The sequence below is a fragment of the Gorilla gorilla genome, chromosome 6 (genome assembly GCF_029281585.2).
Source record: "Gorilla gorilla gorilla isolate KB3781 chromosome 6, NHGRI_mGorGor1-v2.1_pri, whole genome shotgun sequence".
Lineage (NCBI taxonomy): Eukaryota > Metazoa > Chordata > Mammalia > Primates > Hominidae > Gorilla > Gorilla gorilla.
The window spans coordinates 148,254,775-148,275,405 of NC_073230.2; the positions used below are offsets into that span (position 1 = coordinate 148,254,775).

The 20,631-nt window shown below is 37.0% G+C and overlaps 1 protein-coding gene across 4 annotated transcripts in view; it reads left to right on the top strand.

Moving 5' to 3' along the window:
- Window positions 1–20,631, top strand: part of IFT56 (intraflagellar transport 56) — a 60,940-nt gene that overhangs the window by 13,049 nt on the left and 27,260 nt on the right. For all 4 annotated transcript variants that reach the window (XM_004046301.4, XM_063708797.1, XM_055393212.2 and 1 more), the window contains 3 exons: window positions 3,386–3,531; window positions 4,443–4,614; window positions 17,206–17,280. In XM_004046301.4, the coding sequence (XP_004046349.1) occupies window positions 3,386–3,531; window positions 4,443–4,614; window positions 17,206–17,280 (393 nt within the window). The remainder of the gene's footprint in view (window positions 1–3,385; window positions 3,532–4,442; window positions 4,615–17,205; window positions 17,281–20,631) is intronic.

Sequence of the window (20,631 nt, forward strand, 5' to 3'; positions counted from 1 at the left end):
ATGTTCCTTTTTCTCTCCTTTCTTGCCTTTTTTTGGATTGATTTTTAAAACTATATATTTATCCTTGATTTGCTTGCTAGTTATGTACATTCAGAATATTATTTTAGCAGTTACCATATCATGTGTATTTTGCATATTAAAAAGTTTGATATTGATTAGTGCTTTTACCAATTTCTAGAAAAATTAAAGGACCTTAGATCATTTAAACTCATTTACTCTCCATCTTATGTGCAAATTTGAAATATATTTTAAGTGTCTATATGTTTCTAATCCCATAAGACTGTTTTATTACTGTTTTATGCAGTTAATATTCATTTATATTTAGCCATATTTTTCCTTTCCATTGCTCTTCATTTCTTCTTGCATGTTTGTGCTCCTATCTGAAATCATTTTCCATTTGAGGAATTTCCTTTAATATTTCCTTTAGTGCTGATGAATTCTCTCAGTTTTTGTCTAAACATATTTTTATTTGACTATGGTTTTTTAAAGGATTTTTTTCTCAGTGTAGAGTTCTAGGTAGGTAATTATTTTTGCTTAGCATTTTGAAGATGTTGCTTCATTGCTTCCTAGGTCCTTGTCTCTACTGAGATGTTAGCCATCAGTCTTATTGTTGCTTCTATGAAGATTTTTTTTCTGATCCTGTTTAAGATTTATACATTGGTTTTTGTTATTAGCACTTTTCCTATAATATTCCCAGATATGGTTTTCTTTGTATTACACTACATCAGGTTCATAGTGCTTGCTCGAGGTCTTTTCTGTTTTTAATTAAAAGAATCCTTGGTCATTGTTACTTCAAATTTTGCTTCTGCTCTATACTCTCTTCTTTCCTTCTAGGCTCCCAGTAATATGTATGTATGTATGTATGTAGACCTTTTGTTTGTATCACATGTAAACACTTTGTCACATTTTCTGTATATTTCCACAGAAATTTATTTTACTAATCATCGTTCTTCAGCTGTGTCTAACCAGCTATTCCATTTATCTATTTCGTTCTTAATTTCAGTTATTGTATTTATTTTTAGAATTTACATTTTATTACTTTTTAAATTTCTAATTTCCAGTTAAAATTTCCTAATTTTTAATTTAATTTCTTAAATATATTGATAATAAGTTATTTTTAAAGTCCGTGTCTAGTAATTCCAATAGTGTATCTCTGGACAGCTGTTTCCTGGTTTTCAGTCAAATGTTCTTATCTCCTGGTTTGCTTGGCAATATTGTGTTTAATGCTGGCTATTGTATGTTAAAATATAGAGAGATAATTCGAGTCTCTGGATGCTTTTGTCTTCTTCCAGAGAGGATTTAGAATTTACTTTTACTTCTGGCAGGCACATAGAAAAGGGGCAAATCAACTGATACCTGTCAGAGATTGCAACAATTTAAAGCTGGTCTATTTCCATTTTACCTCTGTTTCTAGGGTAGCTTTCCAGGGGTCCCAACTGATAGCTTGGTGGGCTCCAATCTCATTTTTTTGTCCATTAAGCCCATAAGACTTCTTGAATCTCTGCTTAGTTTTCAGCAACTCAGCCACCAATTGAGAATTGATAGGTACCACTAGAGAAAAAAATGGTACTAAATATCAGAATCACCTCTTTGCACTTTTGTTCTGCTTAGGATCTTGGTATCTCAAGTCTTCGCTCACTTGGTAGCTCTCTGAACCCTTTACGTAGATTTTTTTTGTTTGTTTTTTTGAGACAGGATTTCACTCCCTGTCACCCAGGCTGGAGTGCAATGGCGCCATCTCAGCTCACTGTAACCTCTGCCTCCCAGGCTTGAGCAATCCTTGTGCCTCAGCCTCCCAAGTAGCTGAGATTACAAGTGTGCACCGCCATGCCCGGCTAATTTTTGTAGAGACAGGGTTTTACCATGTTGCCCAGGCTGGTCTCAAACTCCTCAGCTCAAGTGATCTGCTCACCTCAGCCTCTCAAAGTGCTGGGATTACAGGCGTGAGCCACTGCCCCCGCCCCTTTTACACAGATTTTTCAGTAGTTTTTAAGATTTTCTAGATGTTCTTGGTGGGAGCACTGCATACTACAAGCTACTCTAATATTATTAGTAGTGAAAGTCTTTGATTAAATTAAAGAAATATATTTTATTGTGTTTTTCTTCTGATTACAAAAATAATACATGTTCATCATAGTACTTTTAGGAAATAGCAAATTGCATACACACAAAAATCAAGATTTCCTGTAAGACTGCCACTTAGAGCTAACACTGTAATATTTTACTCTGTTTTCTTCCAGTCTTTAAAAAATTTGTATTTTTATATGTGTATATATGTGTATATTTATATTGCCAAATTTGTATCATAGTATATATTCTGTTTTATAACCAGGCTTTTCACTTAAAAGTGTATCATGAACATTTTTCCATGTAAGTAGATAGTCTACAGAAGACAATTCTTTACAAAATTTTTAAGCTAATAAATCATTCTCTGTAACAGGCAGGAGTGAGAAATCTACATATTAAGGGTCACTGTCAAAAATATATCTGTTCTGCCCCATATATAAGCAAAAGGCAACTAATATTTGCGGCAGCCATCTAACAAAATAAGCATTACAAGGTTGGAATAGAATTCTGACAATCTCAAACAACAACAATATATAGTAACTGAAGAAAGGATGAAAAAATGTAGAGCAGGAAATTAAAAATTGAATACACTAGGTTACATGATGAGAAATACATTTTGATTCCCTATTGTCTACCAAGAAGAACGAGATATGAAAGAACAGATTGGCTGGGCACAGTGGTTCACACCTGTAATCCCAGCACTTTGGGAGGCTGAGGTGGGCGGATCACGAGGTCAGGAGTTCGAGACCAGCCTGGCCAACATGGTGAAACCCCATCTCTACCAAAGATACAAAAAATTAGCCGGGCGTGGTGGCATGCGCCTGTAATCCCAGGAACTTGGGAGGCTGAGGCTGGAGAATTGCTTGAACCTGGGAGGCAGAGGTTGCAGTGAGCCGAGATCGTGCCATTGCACTCCAGCCTGGGGGACAGGGCAAGACTCCGTTTCAAAAAAAAAAAAGAAGGAAGAAAGAACAGATTAAAAATGTTACCGGGTAATAGTAAAGAGAGTTTACAGAAAAAGAAAAGGAAAGGGAGAAAATATAAAGAAAAAGAAAAGATAAGGGGAAGGGTCAAATAGTATTAACTGTAACCTAAGGGCTTTCCATTGTCGTTGTCAAGCTATGCCTCCAGAGGCTATTTCCATTCTTTCTTTGCAGGAGAAATGAAGTAGAAGACAAAGAACCTAAGGGAAATAGGAAGAAGAGAGAGACACAATGGCTAAAGAAGGAAGAGTTAAAATCTCTATCACATAGATATTGATTTCTCTAACAACACTAATATGAATCTTTACATGTCTTTTCCACTCTCACAATTTTAGTTTAATGATGAGAAAAAATTGATGAGCTTTCATCAAAATCTTCAGGATGTCACAGAAGATCAACTCAGTTTGGCCTCAATCCACTATATGCGATCTCACTACCAAGAAGCTATAGATATATATAAGCGAATACTGCTAGATAACAGGTCTGTGTCCTTTTATGCCTCCTCTACATTCATTTTGTTAGTTTCTTCTTTAACTAGTTTGAGAATCTAGTGTCCTCTGGATTTAGTACCACTATGTGTTCAAATCTGTTTAGTTGATAATTTGGTGAGATTAAGAATTAGATATTGTCTAAATCAGGCTTTCTCTACCTTTTTTTTGCATTGTCACCCTTCTAAAAGACTTTTTCCCCCAATTGCCCTCCCATGAAATTTTAATATACTGATAGATGTATATTAATATATATCCATATATGTACTATATGTATAACTGTGCTTTACATATAAAATGAGTATGATTTTTTCATCCTCCCATTAAGAACCAATTTTTCCCCTTTGGGGGTAATACTGATATTACCCCAGTTGAAATGTATGGTCTAGATGTATCAAACTTAGTGTTATAGTTACATCGTAGGTAACTTGCTGACAAAATTAGATACAAACCATTCTTAAGAATTTACATTCCAACTTTAAACACTTGGCCTCTCTCTCCCTTCCCAAAAATATCTCATCCCCCTTCCTTCCATCCTCTTTTGCATTACCTTCTTAGTCTCCTACCTGCTTCCATTTCCAGCCATCAAGCCTACGTGTCTTGTCTGCTGGTCTTCTGTGTGGAGTGTGCTTTTGTTTATGTTCAATTATTGCATATATTAGTTTTTCAGTGTGAACAGCATGAACTTTCCCTTTCTTCTCTAGTCATCTTTCATTCTACTTATATCAAAACACCCAAATATTGCAATGCAAAAAGAAAAAAATTATACTGATCATATCTTGCCCTCTTTCTTCATAAAGCAGGTTCATGAACTGTCCTCTTTGCCTTGTCCATTTGAGCTTTGTAATTTGACATTTCCGTGAAGTAGACTTAAATGGTTAACCCTAATTCTTTCATCTAATAGGGAATACCTTGCCCTCAATGTTTATGTGGCCCTCTGCTACTACAAGTTGGATTACTATGATGTGTCTCAAGAAGTTTTGGCTGTTTACCTTCAGCAAATTCCTGATAGTACCATCGCACTCAATCTTAAAGCCTGTAACCATTTTCGCCTTTACAATGGCAGAGCAGCTGAGGTATTGACGGAAGTGTGTTTTTAATGTACTTCATTCCAATTTGAATTACTTTATACTTTCCAAGTTATTCATGAAACTCTGTTATCTGTAACTCTTGATTAATATCCCTTTATCATTGCCACTGTGATTCTATAAGAACCTAATTATATGTTTATCAGGTATTCTAAAAAGAATGTTGACTTCTGAATTATCTATGTTATGTCCATTAAATTGTAGATGATTTTACTGAGATGCCCTACATTTAAAACCAAATGCTTATGTTTAAAACCAAATGCTTCTGGCCGGGCGCTGTGGCTCAGCACTTTGGGAGGCTGAGGTGGGCAGATCACTTGAGGCCAGGAGTTTGAGACCAGCCTAGCCAACATGGCCCCCATCTCTACTAAAAATACGAAAAATTAGCCGGGTGTGGTGGTGCATGCCTGTAATCCCAGCTGCTGGGGGGTTCGGGGGGCGGACAGAGGTTTCAGTGAGCCGAGATTGAGCCACTGCACTCCAGCCTAGGTGACAGAGCGAGACTCTGTCTCAAAAAAACCCAAAAACCAAAAAACAAATGCTTCAGCTTCTTCCTCTAAAATATGTGTGTGGCTCTGTGATTGAATGTCACCAACATACATCCAGTAAACCACATTAGAAACCTGGCATATCTGGGCCAGGCACGGTGGCTCACGCCTGTAATCTCAGCACTTTGGGAGGCTGAGGCAGGCGGATCACAAGGTCAGGAGATCGAGACCATCCTGGCTAACACGGTGAAACTCCATCTCTACTAAAAACACAAAAAATTAGCCGGGCGTGTTGGCGGGCGCCTGTAGTCCCAGCTACTTGGGAGGCTCAGGGAGGAGAATGGCGTGAACTCGGGAGGCAGAGCTTGCAGTGAGCCGAGATGGTGCCACTGCACTCCAGCCTGGGTAACAGAGCAAGACTCCATCAAAAAAAAAAAAAAAAAAGAAACCTGGCATATCTGTTGGCTCTCTTCTTCATCTCCATGTAATCATCCCTTAGTTCCTATCAGCTATACATCCTAGATATCTCTTTTATCTATCCCTTCTTCTCCTTGGCTACTATTCTAATCCAGGAGTTTCTCACCTCTTATTTTGGCCCTTTAAATAGTGTTCCTGCCTTTAGTCAGTCTTGTTATCTTCAGTCCAACCACTGAATTTGTTCCACATGCCATACTCTCTTACCACCATAGCTTTGTGTGCAACATTCTCACTCCTGGAATGACTTCCTTCTTTCTCTGCTTGGTACACGTCAACAAAGGTTAGCCCAAGAGGCAAAAATGGTGGACATTTTATAAATACTTAGAAATTGGCTAACTTGTAGGCACCATGCAGAACACTTTAAATCCATTATTTACTTTCCCTGACAAGCCTGTGGTTAGAGGCTATTGTAGTTCTCGTTTTATAGGAAACCGAGAAAACACAGGAGGCCATAGATTATTACCTCCTTTTGTTTCATTTAACATGTTTTAAATAACATATAACTTTACTAACATTTTAATAACATAATTTTATTTAACATATACACATATATACATATATAATATATAGATATAGGTAGATACATACATAGATATAGAATAGAGAATATGTTCTACACTATATCTATATACAAATATATGGATGTAAATAGATCATTTAACATGGTTATTACTTTAGTTGATGTCAGAAGCCACCAAAATTTACATGTAAAATTTCTGCATGTGTCAAACTTTAAAAATCCTACCCTTGCCCTCCAAATTGAATTGCTTAGTATACACTTGAGCACATAGTATATACTTATATATTAAATAAAATACATTCTTGGGATAATAGTCATTTCAACTAAGGAGTACCCCAAGTCTGCCTAATTGGCTTGTTTCCAGCATCAGCAGTTTAGTAAGAGACTGGATTAGCAATTTGGTATCTTTAGAGTTTTCACCCATTAGTAAGAACAAATAAATGAAATACATTCTTGCCTTTCTACCTAGAGTCAGTCTTGGGGAAATTTACCAATTTTGGTGTATGGTCCAATTTATTAAATGTTTACATTTTGTCTGTATATGTCTTTTCCATAGTCTAGTATGGTTACTCAATATCCTATCTATAGTATACACCTAGAATTATCCAAGTTAGGACATCAGAGTGTACTTCTAACCTCAAAAGGCAAGCTTTTTCCTTTGAAATTGTGTCAATGTAGTTTATATATTGATTTTATAATGTACTCCAGCAGTAGAAGGCTATGTCAAATGTACCAGAAGAACCTTTTTTTGGTAGCAATAAGATAGAGTTTATGTTTAATTATTATAATTTTAATAAACTATTTAAATTCAGGCATTCTTCTAACTTGTATAACGGGGTCTGTATTACATTGTTCAGTGTCTCACAAACACCAATAGCATCCTGCTTTTCTAAAGTAAACAGGAAATAATTTGTAATGATTGACTTAATTCTTAAACTACTTTGAGTAACTTGTTCAGGCTTACACAACTAACATAACAAGTGGCAAATTCAGATCTCAAACTTTTGTCTATTTGACTCCAACATAGACTTAACCACTAAAATGTCCTGCAATACACACACACAAAATGTCTCCATTCTGCTTATTATTTGTCAGTTGCCTAATTATCTTCAATCTAAACAAGCTCATTGATGGTTGAGACTGTGTCTTTTGACATTTGTGTCCCAGGACTGGGCACAATGCTTGCACAAAGTTGATGCCAAATGCTTATTTGTTGAACGAGAAATTAAAAGTATGACTGACAAATTAAGGAGAATCACATTTAAAGAAGGAGGAGATACAAAAGGTCAGTAGAAATGAAGACTGAGAAAAGGCCATTTTAATTAGAATTTCCTACATTGCCATATCTGATTAGGATATCGTTATGATTGGAGCTTGAAGCTAGGTTGCAGGGAGATCAGGAGTGAGTGAGTAACAACTCAGACTGGGAATTCTCATAAAGCGTATGGCAGAAGGGATGGCAAGCAGATGATGGAAAAAATAGAAACATTGAATGTAAGACACAGGTTTAAAAAAATAAAATAAAAAAGGAGGAGAAAGCTGCTGGTTTTAGAGACTAAAGAGTTGAAGAACTTTTCCCCCAAAACTGGCATGGCCTCTAGGGTAGTGATTATGAGTTTGGGCTTGGAATCAGATAGACCCAAATTTCAACCCTGGCATAGTTGCTGTGTGACTTTAGGTGAAATACTTAACCTCCTTAAGCATCATCTGTAAAACAGGGAAAAAATGGTACTGACTCATTGTAGGTTCTTGTGAAGATTAAATGGTATGAGGTATGTAAAGTCCTTAACTTGATATACATAGTAAACTCTCAGTAAGTATTTGTAATTATTAAAGATTTTGTAGGCTGAAACATAGTCACATTGATCTTTTTCTTTATGTTTAGTTCTTTCTGTATCTTGTTTAAGAAACCATTTCCAGCTAGGCACAGTGGCTCACGCCTGTAATCCCAGAACTTTGGGAGGCCAAGGTGGGAGGATCACCTGAGGTCAGGAGTTCGAGACCAGCCTGACCAACATGATGAAACCCCATCTCTACTAAAAACACAAAATTAGCTGGGCATGGTGGCACATGCCTGTAATCCCAGCTACTTGGGAGGCTGAGGCAGGAGAATTGCTTGAACCTGGGAGGCAGAGGTTGCAGTGAGCTGAGATTGCGCCACTACATTCCAGCCTGGGCACAAAGAGCGAGACTCCATCTCAAAAAGAAAAAAAGAAACCCTTTCCTAGCTCAAGATTATATTTTCTGCTATCCTCTTTTTAAAAAATTTATCTACTTATTTATTTAGAGACAGTGTCTCACTGTGTCACCAAGGCTGTGCAGTAGCACAATCATAGCTCATTGCAGCCTCAAACTCCTGGGCTCAAGTGATCCTTTTGCCTCAGCCTCCCAAGTAGCTGGAACTACAGACATGCGCCACTGTGCCTGGCTAATTTTAAAATTTCTGTAGAGATGGGGTCTTGCTATGTTGCCCAGGCTGGTCTCAAACTTCTGGCTTCAACTAATCCTTCCACCTTGGGCACCCAAAGCTCTGGAATTACAGGCATGAGCCACTGTGCCCAATCACTTCTGATATTATCTTCTAATAGCCTATTTTTCTTTTTAAGCACAAATTTTCTGTAATTACATTATATTTTAAAGGATTAAGTTCTCCAGTTAAAAGACAAAGATTAGTAAATTAGAAAAGACAAAACCCTAATATATATTTTAAATAGAAAAGAAAATTTGAACATAAAGGATATGTTTCACGTGAAATATGTCTTACATGGTTTCTAACATTGGTGTCATGTTTTTAGAAAGGTCACTTTCATTCTAAAGTAGATATGATGACCTACATCTTTAATTTATAGTTTTATTTATATATGGCTTTATTGAGATGTAATTAACATATCATACAATTCACCCTTTTAAAGTGTACAATTGGTTTTTTAGTATAGTCACAGCTTAAGTGCAGCCATCACCACGGTCAATCTTAGGACATTTCATTATCTCAAAAAGAAATGTTGGCCAGGCACAATGTCTCATGCCTGTAATCCTAGCGCTTTGGGAGGCGGAGGCAGGCGGATTGCCTGAGCTCAGGAGTTCGAGACCAGCCTGGGCAACACAGTGAAACCCCGACTCTACTAAAATACAAAAAATTAGCAGGGCGTGGCCACGTGCGCCTGTAGTCCCAGCTACTTAGGAGGCTGAGGCAGGAGAATCGCTTGAACCCGGGAGGCGGAGGTTGCAATGAGCCGAGATTGCGCCACTGCATTCCAGCCCGAGCGACGGAGCAAGACTCCGTCTCCGGAAAAAAAAAAAAAAAAAGAAATGGCCGGGCGCAGTGGCTCACACCTGTAATCCCAACACTTTGGGAGTCCGAGGCAGGCGGATCACAAGGTCAGGAGTTAGAGACCAGCCTGGCCAACATGGTGAAACCCTGTCTCTACTAAAAATATAAAAATTAACCGGACATGATGGCGCATGCCTGTCATCCCAGCTATACAGGAAGTTGAGGCACGAGAATCACTTGAATCTGGGAGGCGGAGGTTGCAGTGAGATGAGATCGCACCAATGCACTCCAGCCTGGGTGACCGATACTCCGTCTCAAAAAATAAAAAAGTCATACTCTTCAGCTATCAACCCCTATTGCCCCATTCCCCCAGCCCTGAGCAACCACTAATGTACTTTGTCTTTATATATTTGCCTGCTCTGGATATTTCATATATATATGGAATCATGTAATATTTGGTCTTTATGATCGGCATCTTTTACTTAGCATAGTGTTTACAAGGTTCATCATGTTGTAGCATCTATCAGTATTTTATTCATTTTTATGACCAAATAATATTTCGTTTTATGAATATACCTCTTTTAGTTTTTTCCATTCATCAGTTGATAGACACTTGTGTTGTTTCCACCTTTTGCCTGTTACGAATGCTGCTTCTATAAACATTATACTTTTTGTGTAAGTTTTTGTTTGTATGTATGTTTTCAATTCTCTCAGGTTTATACCTAGGAGTGGAATCACAGGGTCATATGGTAACTCTATATATAATTGTCTGGGGAACTGCCAGACTGTTCCAAAGAAACTGCACCATTTTACATTCCCATCAGCAGTATATAAGCGTTTTGATTTCTTTGCGTTCTTGCCAACAGTTGTTATCATCTGACTTTTTGACTCTAGCCATTCTAGTGGTGTGAAGTGGAATCTTGTGGTTTCTATTTGCATTTCCCTGATGGCTAATGATGTTGAGCATTGTTTCATGTGCTTGTTGGCCATTTGCATATCTTTTTTGTAGAAATGTCTATTTAAGTTCTTTGCCCATTTTTTAAATAAGTTATTTGTCTTTTTATTATTGAGTTTCACATGTTCTCATATATTCTAGGTTCAGTCCCTTATCAGATACACAAATTGCAAATGCTTTCTCCTATCCTATAGATTTTTTCATTTTCTTAATAGTATTTTTTTGAAGCATGAAAGTTTTTAATTTTGATGAAGTCAAAGTTATCCTTTTTTTTTTTTTTTTTTTTTGCCTTTTGTTTCTTGTACTTTTGGTGTTATATTTAAGATTCCATTGCCAAGTCCAGAGTCATGAAGATTTTCCCCTGTGTTTTCCACTAAGAGTTTTATAATCTTAGCTTTTAGGTCTTTGATCCGTTTTGAATTAACATTTGTAAATGGCATAAGATAAAAGTCCAACTTTATTCTTTTGCATGTAAATATCCAGTTATTCCAGCACCATTTGTTGAAGAGACTATTCTTTCACCCTTTGAATGGTCTTGGCACTCTTGTTGAAAATCAGTTTACCATAGACAAATGGATTCATTTCTTCTGGACTCAGTTCTCTTCCATTGGTCTATATGTGTATCCTTACATTAATACCGCACTATCTTCCTTACTTAGAGCAAGTTTTGAAATCAGGAAATATGCGGCCTCCTAATTTGTTGTTTGTTTTCCCAGATTGTTTTGGTTACTCTGATCTCTTGCAATTCAATATGAATTTTAGAATCAGCTTATCAATTCCTACAGAGAACCCAGATTGGATTCTGATAGGGATTGCATTAAAGATCAGTTTTGGGATTAATGCTATCTTAATAACATTAAGTCTTTAAATCAATTCACATGGAATGTTTTTCCATTTATTTAGGTGTTTTTAAATTTCAGCAATATTTGGTGGTTTTTATGGGGCAAGTTTTACATTTCTTTTGTTAAATTTATTACTAAGTACTTTATTATTTTTGATGCTATTGTAAATTAACTTGTTCCCTTAATTTCATTTTTGAATTGTTCATTGCAAGAGAATAGAAGTACTACTGATTTTTGTATTGATTGTATCCTGAAACCTTGCTGAACTCATTTATTGTCTTTCTTGCAGATTTTGGGGAGGATTTTCTATATATAAGATTATGTTTGTGAATCAGGATAGTTTTACTACTACCTTTCCAGTCTGGATACCTCTTCTTCCTTTTTCTTGTCTAATTGCCCTGGCTAGAACCTTCAGTACAATGTTGAATAGAAGTGCTGAGAGCAGATATCCTTGTCTTGTTCCCGATCGTAGGTGGAAAGCATCCGGTATTTCACTGTCAAGAATGATGTTTGTTGTGGGTTTTTTGTAAATGTTCTTTCCAGGTGGGGGAACTTCCAAATGTTTTTTATCATGAAAGGATATTAATGGAACTGCTTTTTCTGTTAGCTATGGAGATGATCATTTAGTTTTTGGGTTTTATTCTATTGATATGGTATATTAATTGATTTTTGAATGTTAAACCACCCTTGTATTCCTGGAATAAATCTCACTTGGTCATCGTGAATAATCTTTTTAATACATTACAGGATTCCATTTGCTAAGAATTTTTTGGAGGATTTTGTGTCCATATTCAAAAAATATATTGGTCATTTTCTTCTCTTGTAATTTTTTTTTGGTTTTGGTATTGGGGTAATACTAGCCACATAGTATAAGGGGAAAAGTTCCGTCTTCTGTGTTTTGAAAGAGTTTATGAAGAACTGGTATTAACTCTTCTTTAAGTGGTATGATTTTAAGCAGTGAAGCCATCTGGGCCTGGGCTTTTTATTTCATTGTAGTTTTTAAATCATTAATCCAATTTATTTAGGGATTGCATTGACTCTAAAGATCAGTTTGGGGGTTAATGCTATCTTAATGACATTAAGTCTTTCAATCTGTGCACATCCATCCATGTTGTATGTCTATTAATAGTATTTCTTCTTCAGTCAGTTCTGATAGTTTATGTCTTTCTAGGAATTTGTCCCTTTCACTTAAATTATCTAATATATTGGCCTATAATTGTTCACAGTATTCCTCTGTAATCCTTTTTATTTCTCTAAGGTCAGTAGTATTGCCTTCTTTCATTTCTGATTCTAGTAAATTGAGTTTGTTGTTTTTTTTCTTGGTCAGTCTAGCTATAAGTTTTCTTAATCTTTTCAAGTAACCAGCTTCTGGTTTCATTGATTTTCTCCATTCTCTTGTCTGTTTAATTGATTTCTGCTCTAATCTTTATTTTTCCCTTCCTCTGTTTGCTTTATGTTTTCTCTTTTTTTTTTTTTACAGTTAGGTTATTAATTTGTGGTCTTTCTTTTCTTTTTTGAATATAGGCATTTACAACTATAAAATTTCCTCTAAGAAATGTTTTAACTGCATCCCGTAAGTTTTGTTATATTGTATCTTTCATTTATCTCAAAGTATTTTCTAATTTTGTTTTTGGTTTCTTTGGCCCATTTGTTATTTAGGGTATGTTGTTTATTTCCTGATTTTCTTTTATATTTAAGTCCATATTCTACATGGAATTGATTTTTGTGTAGACTGTGAAGCAGAGGTCAAATTGTATTTTTTTTTCCATGAGAATAACTCATTGTTTCAGACCATTTATTGAAAAGATCAGTCTTTTCCTACTATTCCGCCACCTTTGGAAAATAATTCCAGTGTTTAGATATGTCTGCTTCTGAACTCTGTATTCTGTTGATCCATTTGTGTATCCTTGCCCTCAATACCATACGGCCTTAATTACTACAGATTTGTAATCAAGTTTCACATGTAGTGGGTCTAGCAAGTTTTGCCATCTTGTTAGTGTTCTTCAAGGGTGTCTTGGCTATTCTTGGCTCTTTATCTTTCAGTATGAATTCTAAAACAAGCCTGCCAAATCCAAACACAAAAACAAACCTGTCAGGATTTTAACTGTGTTGCTTTGAATCCATGGATGAGTTGGGAGATAATTGATAGTTTTAAATTAAGTCTTTAAAACCATGAATATGGTATCTTTCTCCATTTATTTAGATCTTTAATTTCTTTTTTTTTTTTTGAGACGAAGTTTTGCTCTTGTTGCCCAGGCTGGAGTGCAGTGGCGTGATCTTGGCTCACTGCAACCTCCACCTCCTGGGTTCCAGCGATTCTCCTGCCTCAGCCTCCTGAGTAGCTGGGATTACAGGCATCCGCCACCACACCCTGCTAATCTTTGGATTTTTAGTAGAGATGGGGTTTTACTATGTTAGCCAGGCTGGTCTTGAACTCCTGACCTCAGGTGATCCACCCACCTGGGCCTCCCAAAGTGCTGGGATTACAGGCGTGAGCCACCGTGCCCGGCCAGACCTTTAAGTTCTTTTAGTCAGGTTTTGTGCTTTTTTTTTGTATTGGATTTTTTTTTTTTTTTTTTTTTTTTTTTAAGACAAGCTCTGGCTCTTTCACCCAGCCTAGATGGAGTGCAGTGGCTAGATCATGGCTTACTATAACCTCTGCCTTCCATGTTTGAGTGATCTTTGTGCCTCAGCCTCCCAAGTAGCTGGGACTACAGGTGTATGCCACTGTGTCCAACTAATCTTTTAAAATTTTTAAATAGAGACAGGTCTCACTACATTGGTAAGGTTGGTCTTGAACTCCTGGGCTCAAGCGATCCGCCTGCCTTGGCTTCCCAAAGCAGTGAGATTACAGGCATAAGCCACCATGCTTGGCCTTTGTATTGGTCTTTTTACGTGTTTTGTTAGATTTGCTTCTGGCTGTCTTAATGTATCCCTGTATATTGATGTTTTTCTATATATATAATCAGTGAAGTAAGATATCTAGTCATTCATTTACTCACCAAGTGATTGCAGTGGGGTGACAGGGACAGTGGGGGGTGTGGTGGTGGGTTGCCAAAGCATGAGGAGTATGCAACAGAATCTAAGAAATCATACCTACCTGGCCAGGCACAGTGGCTCATGCCTGTAATCCCAGCACTTTGGGAGGCAGAGGCAAGCGGATCACTTGAGGTCAGGAGTTCCAGACCAGCCTGGCCAACATGGTGAAATCCCATCTCTACTAAAAATACAAAAATTAGCCAGGCATGGTGGCATGCACCTGTAATCCCAGCTACTTGGGAGGCTGAGGCAGGAGAATCGCTTGAACGTGGGAGGCAGAGGTTGCAGTGAGCCAAGATTGTGCCACTGCACTCCAGCCTGGGCGACAGAGCTAGATGCCATCTCAAAAAAAAAAAAGAAAAAAACCAACAAAGTAAAAAAAGAAATATCCTTGTAAGGTTTTTTATCTCAGAGGAAAAGCTTTTGATGATATTTCATCATTAAGAAATGGTATTTCATCATTAAGTATGATGTTTAATGTAGATTTTTAAAGATATCCTTTATCAGATTAAGGAACTTCCCTTGTAGTGTTAGTTTGCTAAGAGGTTTTATAAGGATCAGATGTTGAAGTATAACATCTTGTATTCTTCGTCTATTGAGACAGTCATATCATTTTCCTTTATTCTTGTGGCAAACTATTTGAAGTATTTTCTATTGTTAAATCAACTTTAGGCTGGACATGGTGGCTCACGTCTGTAATCCCAGCACTTTGGGAGGCCGAGATAGGCGGATCATTTAAGGTCAGGAGTTTGAGACCAGCCCGGACAACACAGTGAAATCCCATCTCTACTAAAAATACAAAAATTACCGTGGTGTGGTGGCGTGTGGTTGTGGTCCCAGATACTTGGGAGGCTGAGGTGGGAGGATCCCTTGAGCCTGGGGGACAGGGGTTGCAGTGAGCTAAGATGGCGCCACTGCACTCCAGCCTGAGTGGCAGAGTGAGACCCTGTCTCAAAAAACAAAAAATTTTAAAAATCAATGTTATACCAGAATAAACCCAGCTTCATCATGGTTCATTCTTCTCTTTACATATCACATATTAGATAGCTATTATTTAATTTGTTGCATCAATACATAATGGTTTGACTGGTTTATAATTTGCTTTTTTGGTATAGTTCTTGTCAGGATTTGGTGCAAAGGTTATCTCAAAGGAAAATGAATGAATTGAAGCGGTACCATATGTTTCTGTTTTCTGCAAGAGTTTGTAGAAGATTGGCTTTTATATTTCTTAAATGTTTGGTAGAACTTATTGACAAAACTATCTAGGTTTGGAAGATTTTAAATTACCTAATTCAGTTCCTTTAGTGGTTATAGGACTATGCATGTTTTCTAGTTCTTCTTGTGTTATTTTTGGTAAGTTGTATTTTTCTAAAAATTTGATAATTTCATTTACATTTTCACAGGTTTTTTAGTCTTTTCAAAAACCAACTTTTGTTTTTAATCCTATTATATAACTGTTTTTTTATTTTATTAGTTTATGTACAAGGGGTCCCCAAAAAGTTCATAGAAAATTCTGTTTTATCCTTCCTTTGCCAGTGTAGCTCTTTAGTAGTTCCTGCTGATTGTGGGAAGGGTCTTTCACTAGACTTCCCACCTTGTGCTGGTATTGGGCTTTCTTTTTTGTCCTTGTCACCTGGCACAATATGGTCTCAAAATAGATCAAATGCAGATACAGATATGACAATCCATCTATCCTCTGTTAAGCCAGACATTAAAGAGATTTGCAAAAAATTTAAAACAATAACATTGTTCTCACTAAATTTTTGATTTGATAAATACAGTTTTTTAAAGTAAAAAATATGTATGTCAATGTGTAGTGGGGTTTATTATTGTTATTTTTAAACTTTAAAAAAATTTAATTGTTTTTATTTTCAGTAATGACAAGTTGCTCTGAAATTGAGACCAAATGTTAATTCCAACATATTTTAAGGCATATTATTACTACCATTTTCAATGAATTGAATACTTAAAATTTTCTGTTTCAATTTCTGATACAATAAGTATTGATGGCTATTTCCCACATAAACAAAAATTCTTTGAGATCATTTATAGTGTATAAAAGGGATCTTGAGACCAAAAAGCTTGAAAACTGCTCATGTAACCTAATATTACCCAAAATTTTGGAATTGTACTGTGGACAAGAGAAGAGCGATAAAAAAAAATTGCTGAGCAGACATGCACTCCCAATTATGAGATCAGGCAGAACGAGTTTGTGGTAGTTAGTGAAGAACAATCAAGAATTTAATGATTTTATCCAGAAAAGCTTAGCAACCCACTAATAGAAATAGAAAAGGGAAGAAAGGAGGATTTATTAACATCTCCTTTCAGATTAAAGAATCAACCTTAGTTGTTTAAGGCTTAGTTCATTAATCACCTTTGACACTGAAAGAAAAAACTAACTGTAGTAGTCTTCAGACTTGAGTATCCCAGTTTTCAAACTTGCTGCTTAGTATAAGTTTCAAGTCACTTAACTTTTTTTTTTTTTTTTTTGAGACAGTCTCGCTCTGTCGCCAGGCTGGAGTGCAGTGGTGCAATCTTGGCTCACTGCAACCTCTGCCTCCCAGGTTCAAGTGTTTCTCCTGCCTCAGCCTCCTGAGTTGCTGGGACTACAGGCACGCGCTACCATGCCCAGCTAATTTTTTTGTACTTTTAGTAGAGACAGGGTTTCACCACGTTGACCAGAGGAAACATGGTCTTGATCTGTTGACTTTGTGATCCGCCCGCCTTGGCCTCCCAAAAAGCTGGGATTACAGGCATGAGCCACTGCGCCCGGCCCAAGTCACTTAACTTTTATAAGCCTCATTGTTTTCATTTATTATTGCTCTCATTTGAAAATGTGGGTAATAATAATTACATTGACCTAGAGTCATGACGATCAAATGAAATAGCATGTTAAATTCTTTGTAAATTATAAACCATTGTGTCAATATGTGGTATAAGAACTATACACTTGTCATTTTCATAAGCCTTTCTTTTTTAAATTTCAGGCAGAACTCAAAAGCTTGATGGACAATGCTTCTTCATCCTTTGAATTTGCTAAAGAACTCATCAGGCACAATCTGGTGAATAACGATTTCCCGTCTTGACTGAGTTCAGTCCTACTCTGCTTTGGTACATCACAGCAATTAGAAAGATGAATAAAAGGAGATGCGCCAGCAAATAATGCTTTACTCCAAGGGAACCCCTCCTCACTGTGGAGGAGATAAGTTTTAAAGTACTAATCTGTTTCCTTAAGGAAATCCTTGTTGGGAGAACAGGAATATATTTAATATTTGGAAAGAAGCACAAGGCAGTGTAGATCCAGGTGTCTGTTTTTTTGAGAACGACAAAGGAACATATCCCCCTGTGGTTTAAAATAAATGGGAAATATTTTTGCATCTTTGAAGGATGGCTGAGATTTAGAGTGTTCATTCTAGTCAAGGACATGGAGCTAGAATGAGGCTGACATATGTAAAAGATTGTGAGCAGATTGATCTTACTAGAACAGTAAATTTGTACTGGGGAATAGCAGACACTCAAGTTGGATGGGTGGTTGGGTTTAGGGCTAGATTATGATTCTGTTGACCAAGTAATATAGTGAGATGCAGAACAGCTGCTCTCAATTCAGATACCTGGGAACACTGGGCAAATCATCTAATACTACTGAGATTCTTCATCCAGGAGTGGCAATAATAATAACTATACTTTTTCCTTCTGATTTCTCTATTCCTTTTTGTAGTACCAGTTCTTCCAGTAAACCACAGCTGTTTTAGACTCTCCTTCTCTTTATCTCCAATTTCTATTCAGTTACTAAATCCTATTCTCTTCTTGTTGGCAGTATCTTATATTTAGTCCATTTCGTATCTAATTCAGGCCTCCATCACAGATACAGTTTCATTTGGATAGTTACTACTATGAGTTTCTGCATCTAATCTTTTAACTTCAAATTTAGTTTCTAAATTGAAACCAGATTAATTTTTCTGGTTATGGGTTATATAATAGTCTGGAATTTAAGCTTGGAGAAAGATAAAGACTTGAGAATAGATTTAGGAGTTATTGTAAGAGTCTTGACAGATTAATATGGAAGGTTTTCAATTGCTGAAGTGAAATAAATATTGTAGAATGGATTAAAAATAGAAAAATATGGTTCCAAAACGGCATCTGTATTTATGGGACAGGAAGAAGGAGTATCAACAAATGAAACAAGAAAGGGCAAACAAGAAGAAGCATCTAGATAATGTAATGTCATTTACAACTGCACATTTTAATCACCTGGGAGGCTTTTGAAATTAATGATGCATGGGCCCCATCCCCAGGGAATCTTATTTAATGGTTGGTCTGGAGCCCAGCTATCAGTATTTTTTTTAAAGCATCCCAGGTGGATACAATATACAGCTAAGGTAAAGAACCACTATATAAATATATGACTGAAAGGAACATATGAAATAGGGATAATTCTTAGAGAGTGGGATTAGAAAGAGAAGTAACTATGGAAATTTTTCTTTTATAATACTTTATTTTTTTCCAGTGAACACATATTACTTTTATTTTTTTTTTAAACCTGAAAAATATCAGGGCAATATAAGTGGTTGTTAAAAAACATCAACTTTTGAAGTTAGGTTTGAGGTCAAAATCAAGTTCTACCATGTACTAGTTTTATAACTTTGGGTAAGTCCTTTAACATTGCTGAGTCTGTGTTCTCATATGTAGAATAGGGAAAATGAAAGTACTTATTTTGGCTGGTCACGGAGGCTCATGCCTGTAATCCCAGCACTTTGGGAGGCCAAGGCGGGTGGATCACAAGGTCAGGAGTTCAAGACCAGCCTGACCAACATGGTGAAACCCCACCTCTACTAAAAATACAAAAATTAGCAGGGCGTGATGGCATGCGCCTGCAATCCCAGCTACTCGGGAGGCCAAGGCAGGAGAATTGCTTGAATCCAGGAGGTGAAGCTTGCAGTGAGCCAAGATTGCACCACTGCACTCCAGCCTGGGCGACAGAGGGAGACTCCATCTCAAAAAAAAAAAGTACTTATCTTGCTTTTTTGGGGGAGGATTAAATGAGGTAATATGTGTAAGATGCTTTACACAGTATGCATTTAGAAAATGGCATTGATAGGCCGGGTGCGGTGACTCATGCCTGTAATCCCAGCACTTTGGGAGGCCGAGGTGGGTGGATCACGAGGTCAGGAGATCGAGACCATCCTGGTTAACACGGTGAAACCCCGTCTCTACCAAAATACAAAAATTAGCCGGGTGTTATGGCGGGTGCCTTTAGTCCCAGCTACTCAGGAGGCTGAGGCAGGAGAATGGTGTGAACCCGGGAGGCGAAGCTTGCAGTGAGCGAAGATTGCGCCACTGCACTCCAGCCTGGGTGACAGAGCGAGACTCCATCTAAAAAAAAAAAAAAAAAAAAAAAGAAAAAGAAAAAAAAGAAAGTGGCATTGTTGTTATTATTGTCATCTTGTTGGCATCAGTGTCAAAACTGCAGACACATCATGGAGCAAGAGGACAGAAAAGTCCATTGAATTTGGCTAAAGAGATTAATTTGTGACTCCTAAGAGTGAGTTTATTCGTATGCTGAGAGCAGAAGCCAATATTTTGAGAGGTTAAGCAGTGAGAGGATGAGAAGAAAGTAGAAGCAGTAAGCCACATACTTTTGAAGTGTGGCATTGAAAGAAGAGAAAAATAGGGCACTATCCAGAGGAAACAGTGGGGCCAAGTGGAAGATTTTTCAAGAGAACAAAAACCCCTTGTGTGTGTTTAAAGTGAGAAGTAGGACCAGGGCTTTGGGAAGATTGAAGGTAAAATAATTAATGGAGAAAAGAGGTTCAGATGGAGTTAGAAGTCATGGGATCAAGAAGACAGGTGAATGAATTAATCTCGGCAAAAGAAGGGAATATCTGAAAAAGGAACCAAAAAAGCACTAAATAGATATTTCGGGGTCGAGAGAAGAGATTTTGTAGTTCATGCTGGATGACCTTGCTTTCTGTGCAGTTATTTGTGAAACAGTTTGCTACATTCCAGACACTATGCTAGGCTCTAGAAATACAACAGTACACAAAATAAATTGTCCTTTCATGGATTTTTTTGTTTGTTTGTTTTGATTTCTAAGCTTTTCTCTGTAACACTTATTATCACCTGATATCATATTTATTTGCTTGCTTTATGGAGGTCTGTCCCCACTTGAATAGTCTATGGTGACAGGGGAGTGGCCTGTTCCTGCTATAACCCCTGTGCTTGTTACAGTAGTGGGCATATAGTACATGCTAATGAATGTTTACTAAATTAATTCAATGGAACACTGAAATATGTGCCACACATTTAGCCCACTTTTGCTCATTTAATCCTCATAATAACCTGAAAGGTAGGCATTACTAATGCCATTTAGAGATGATGAAACAGGCTCAGAAAGGTTATATAAATTCCTTTAT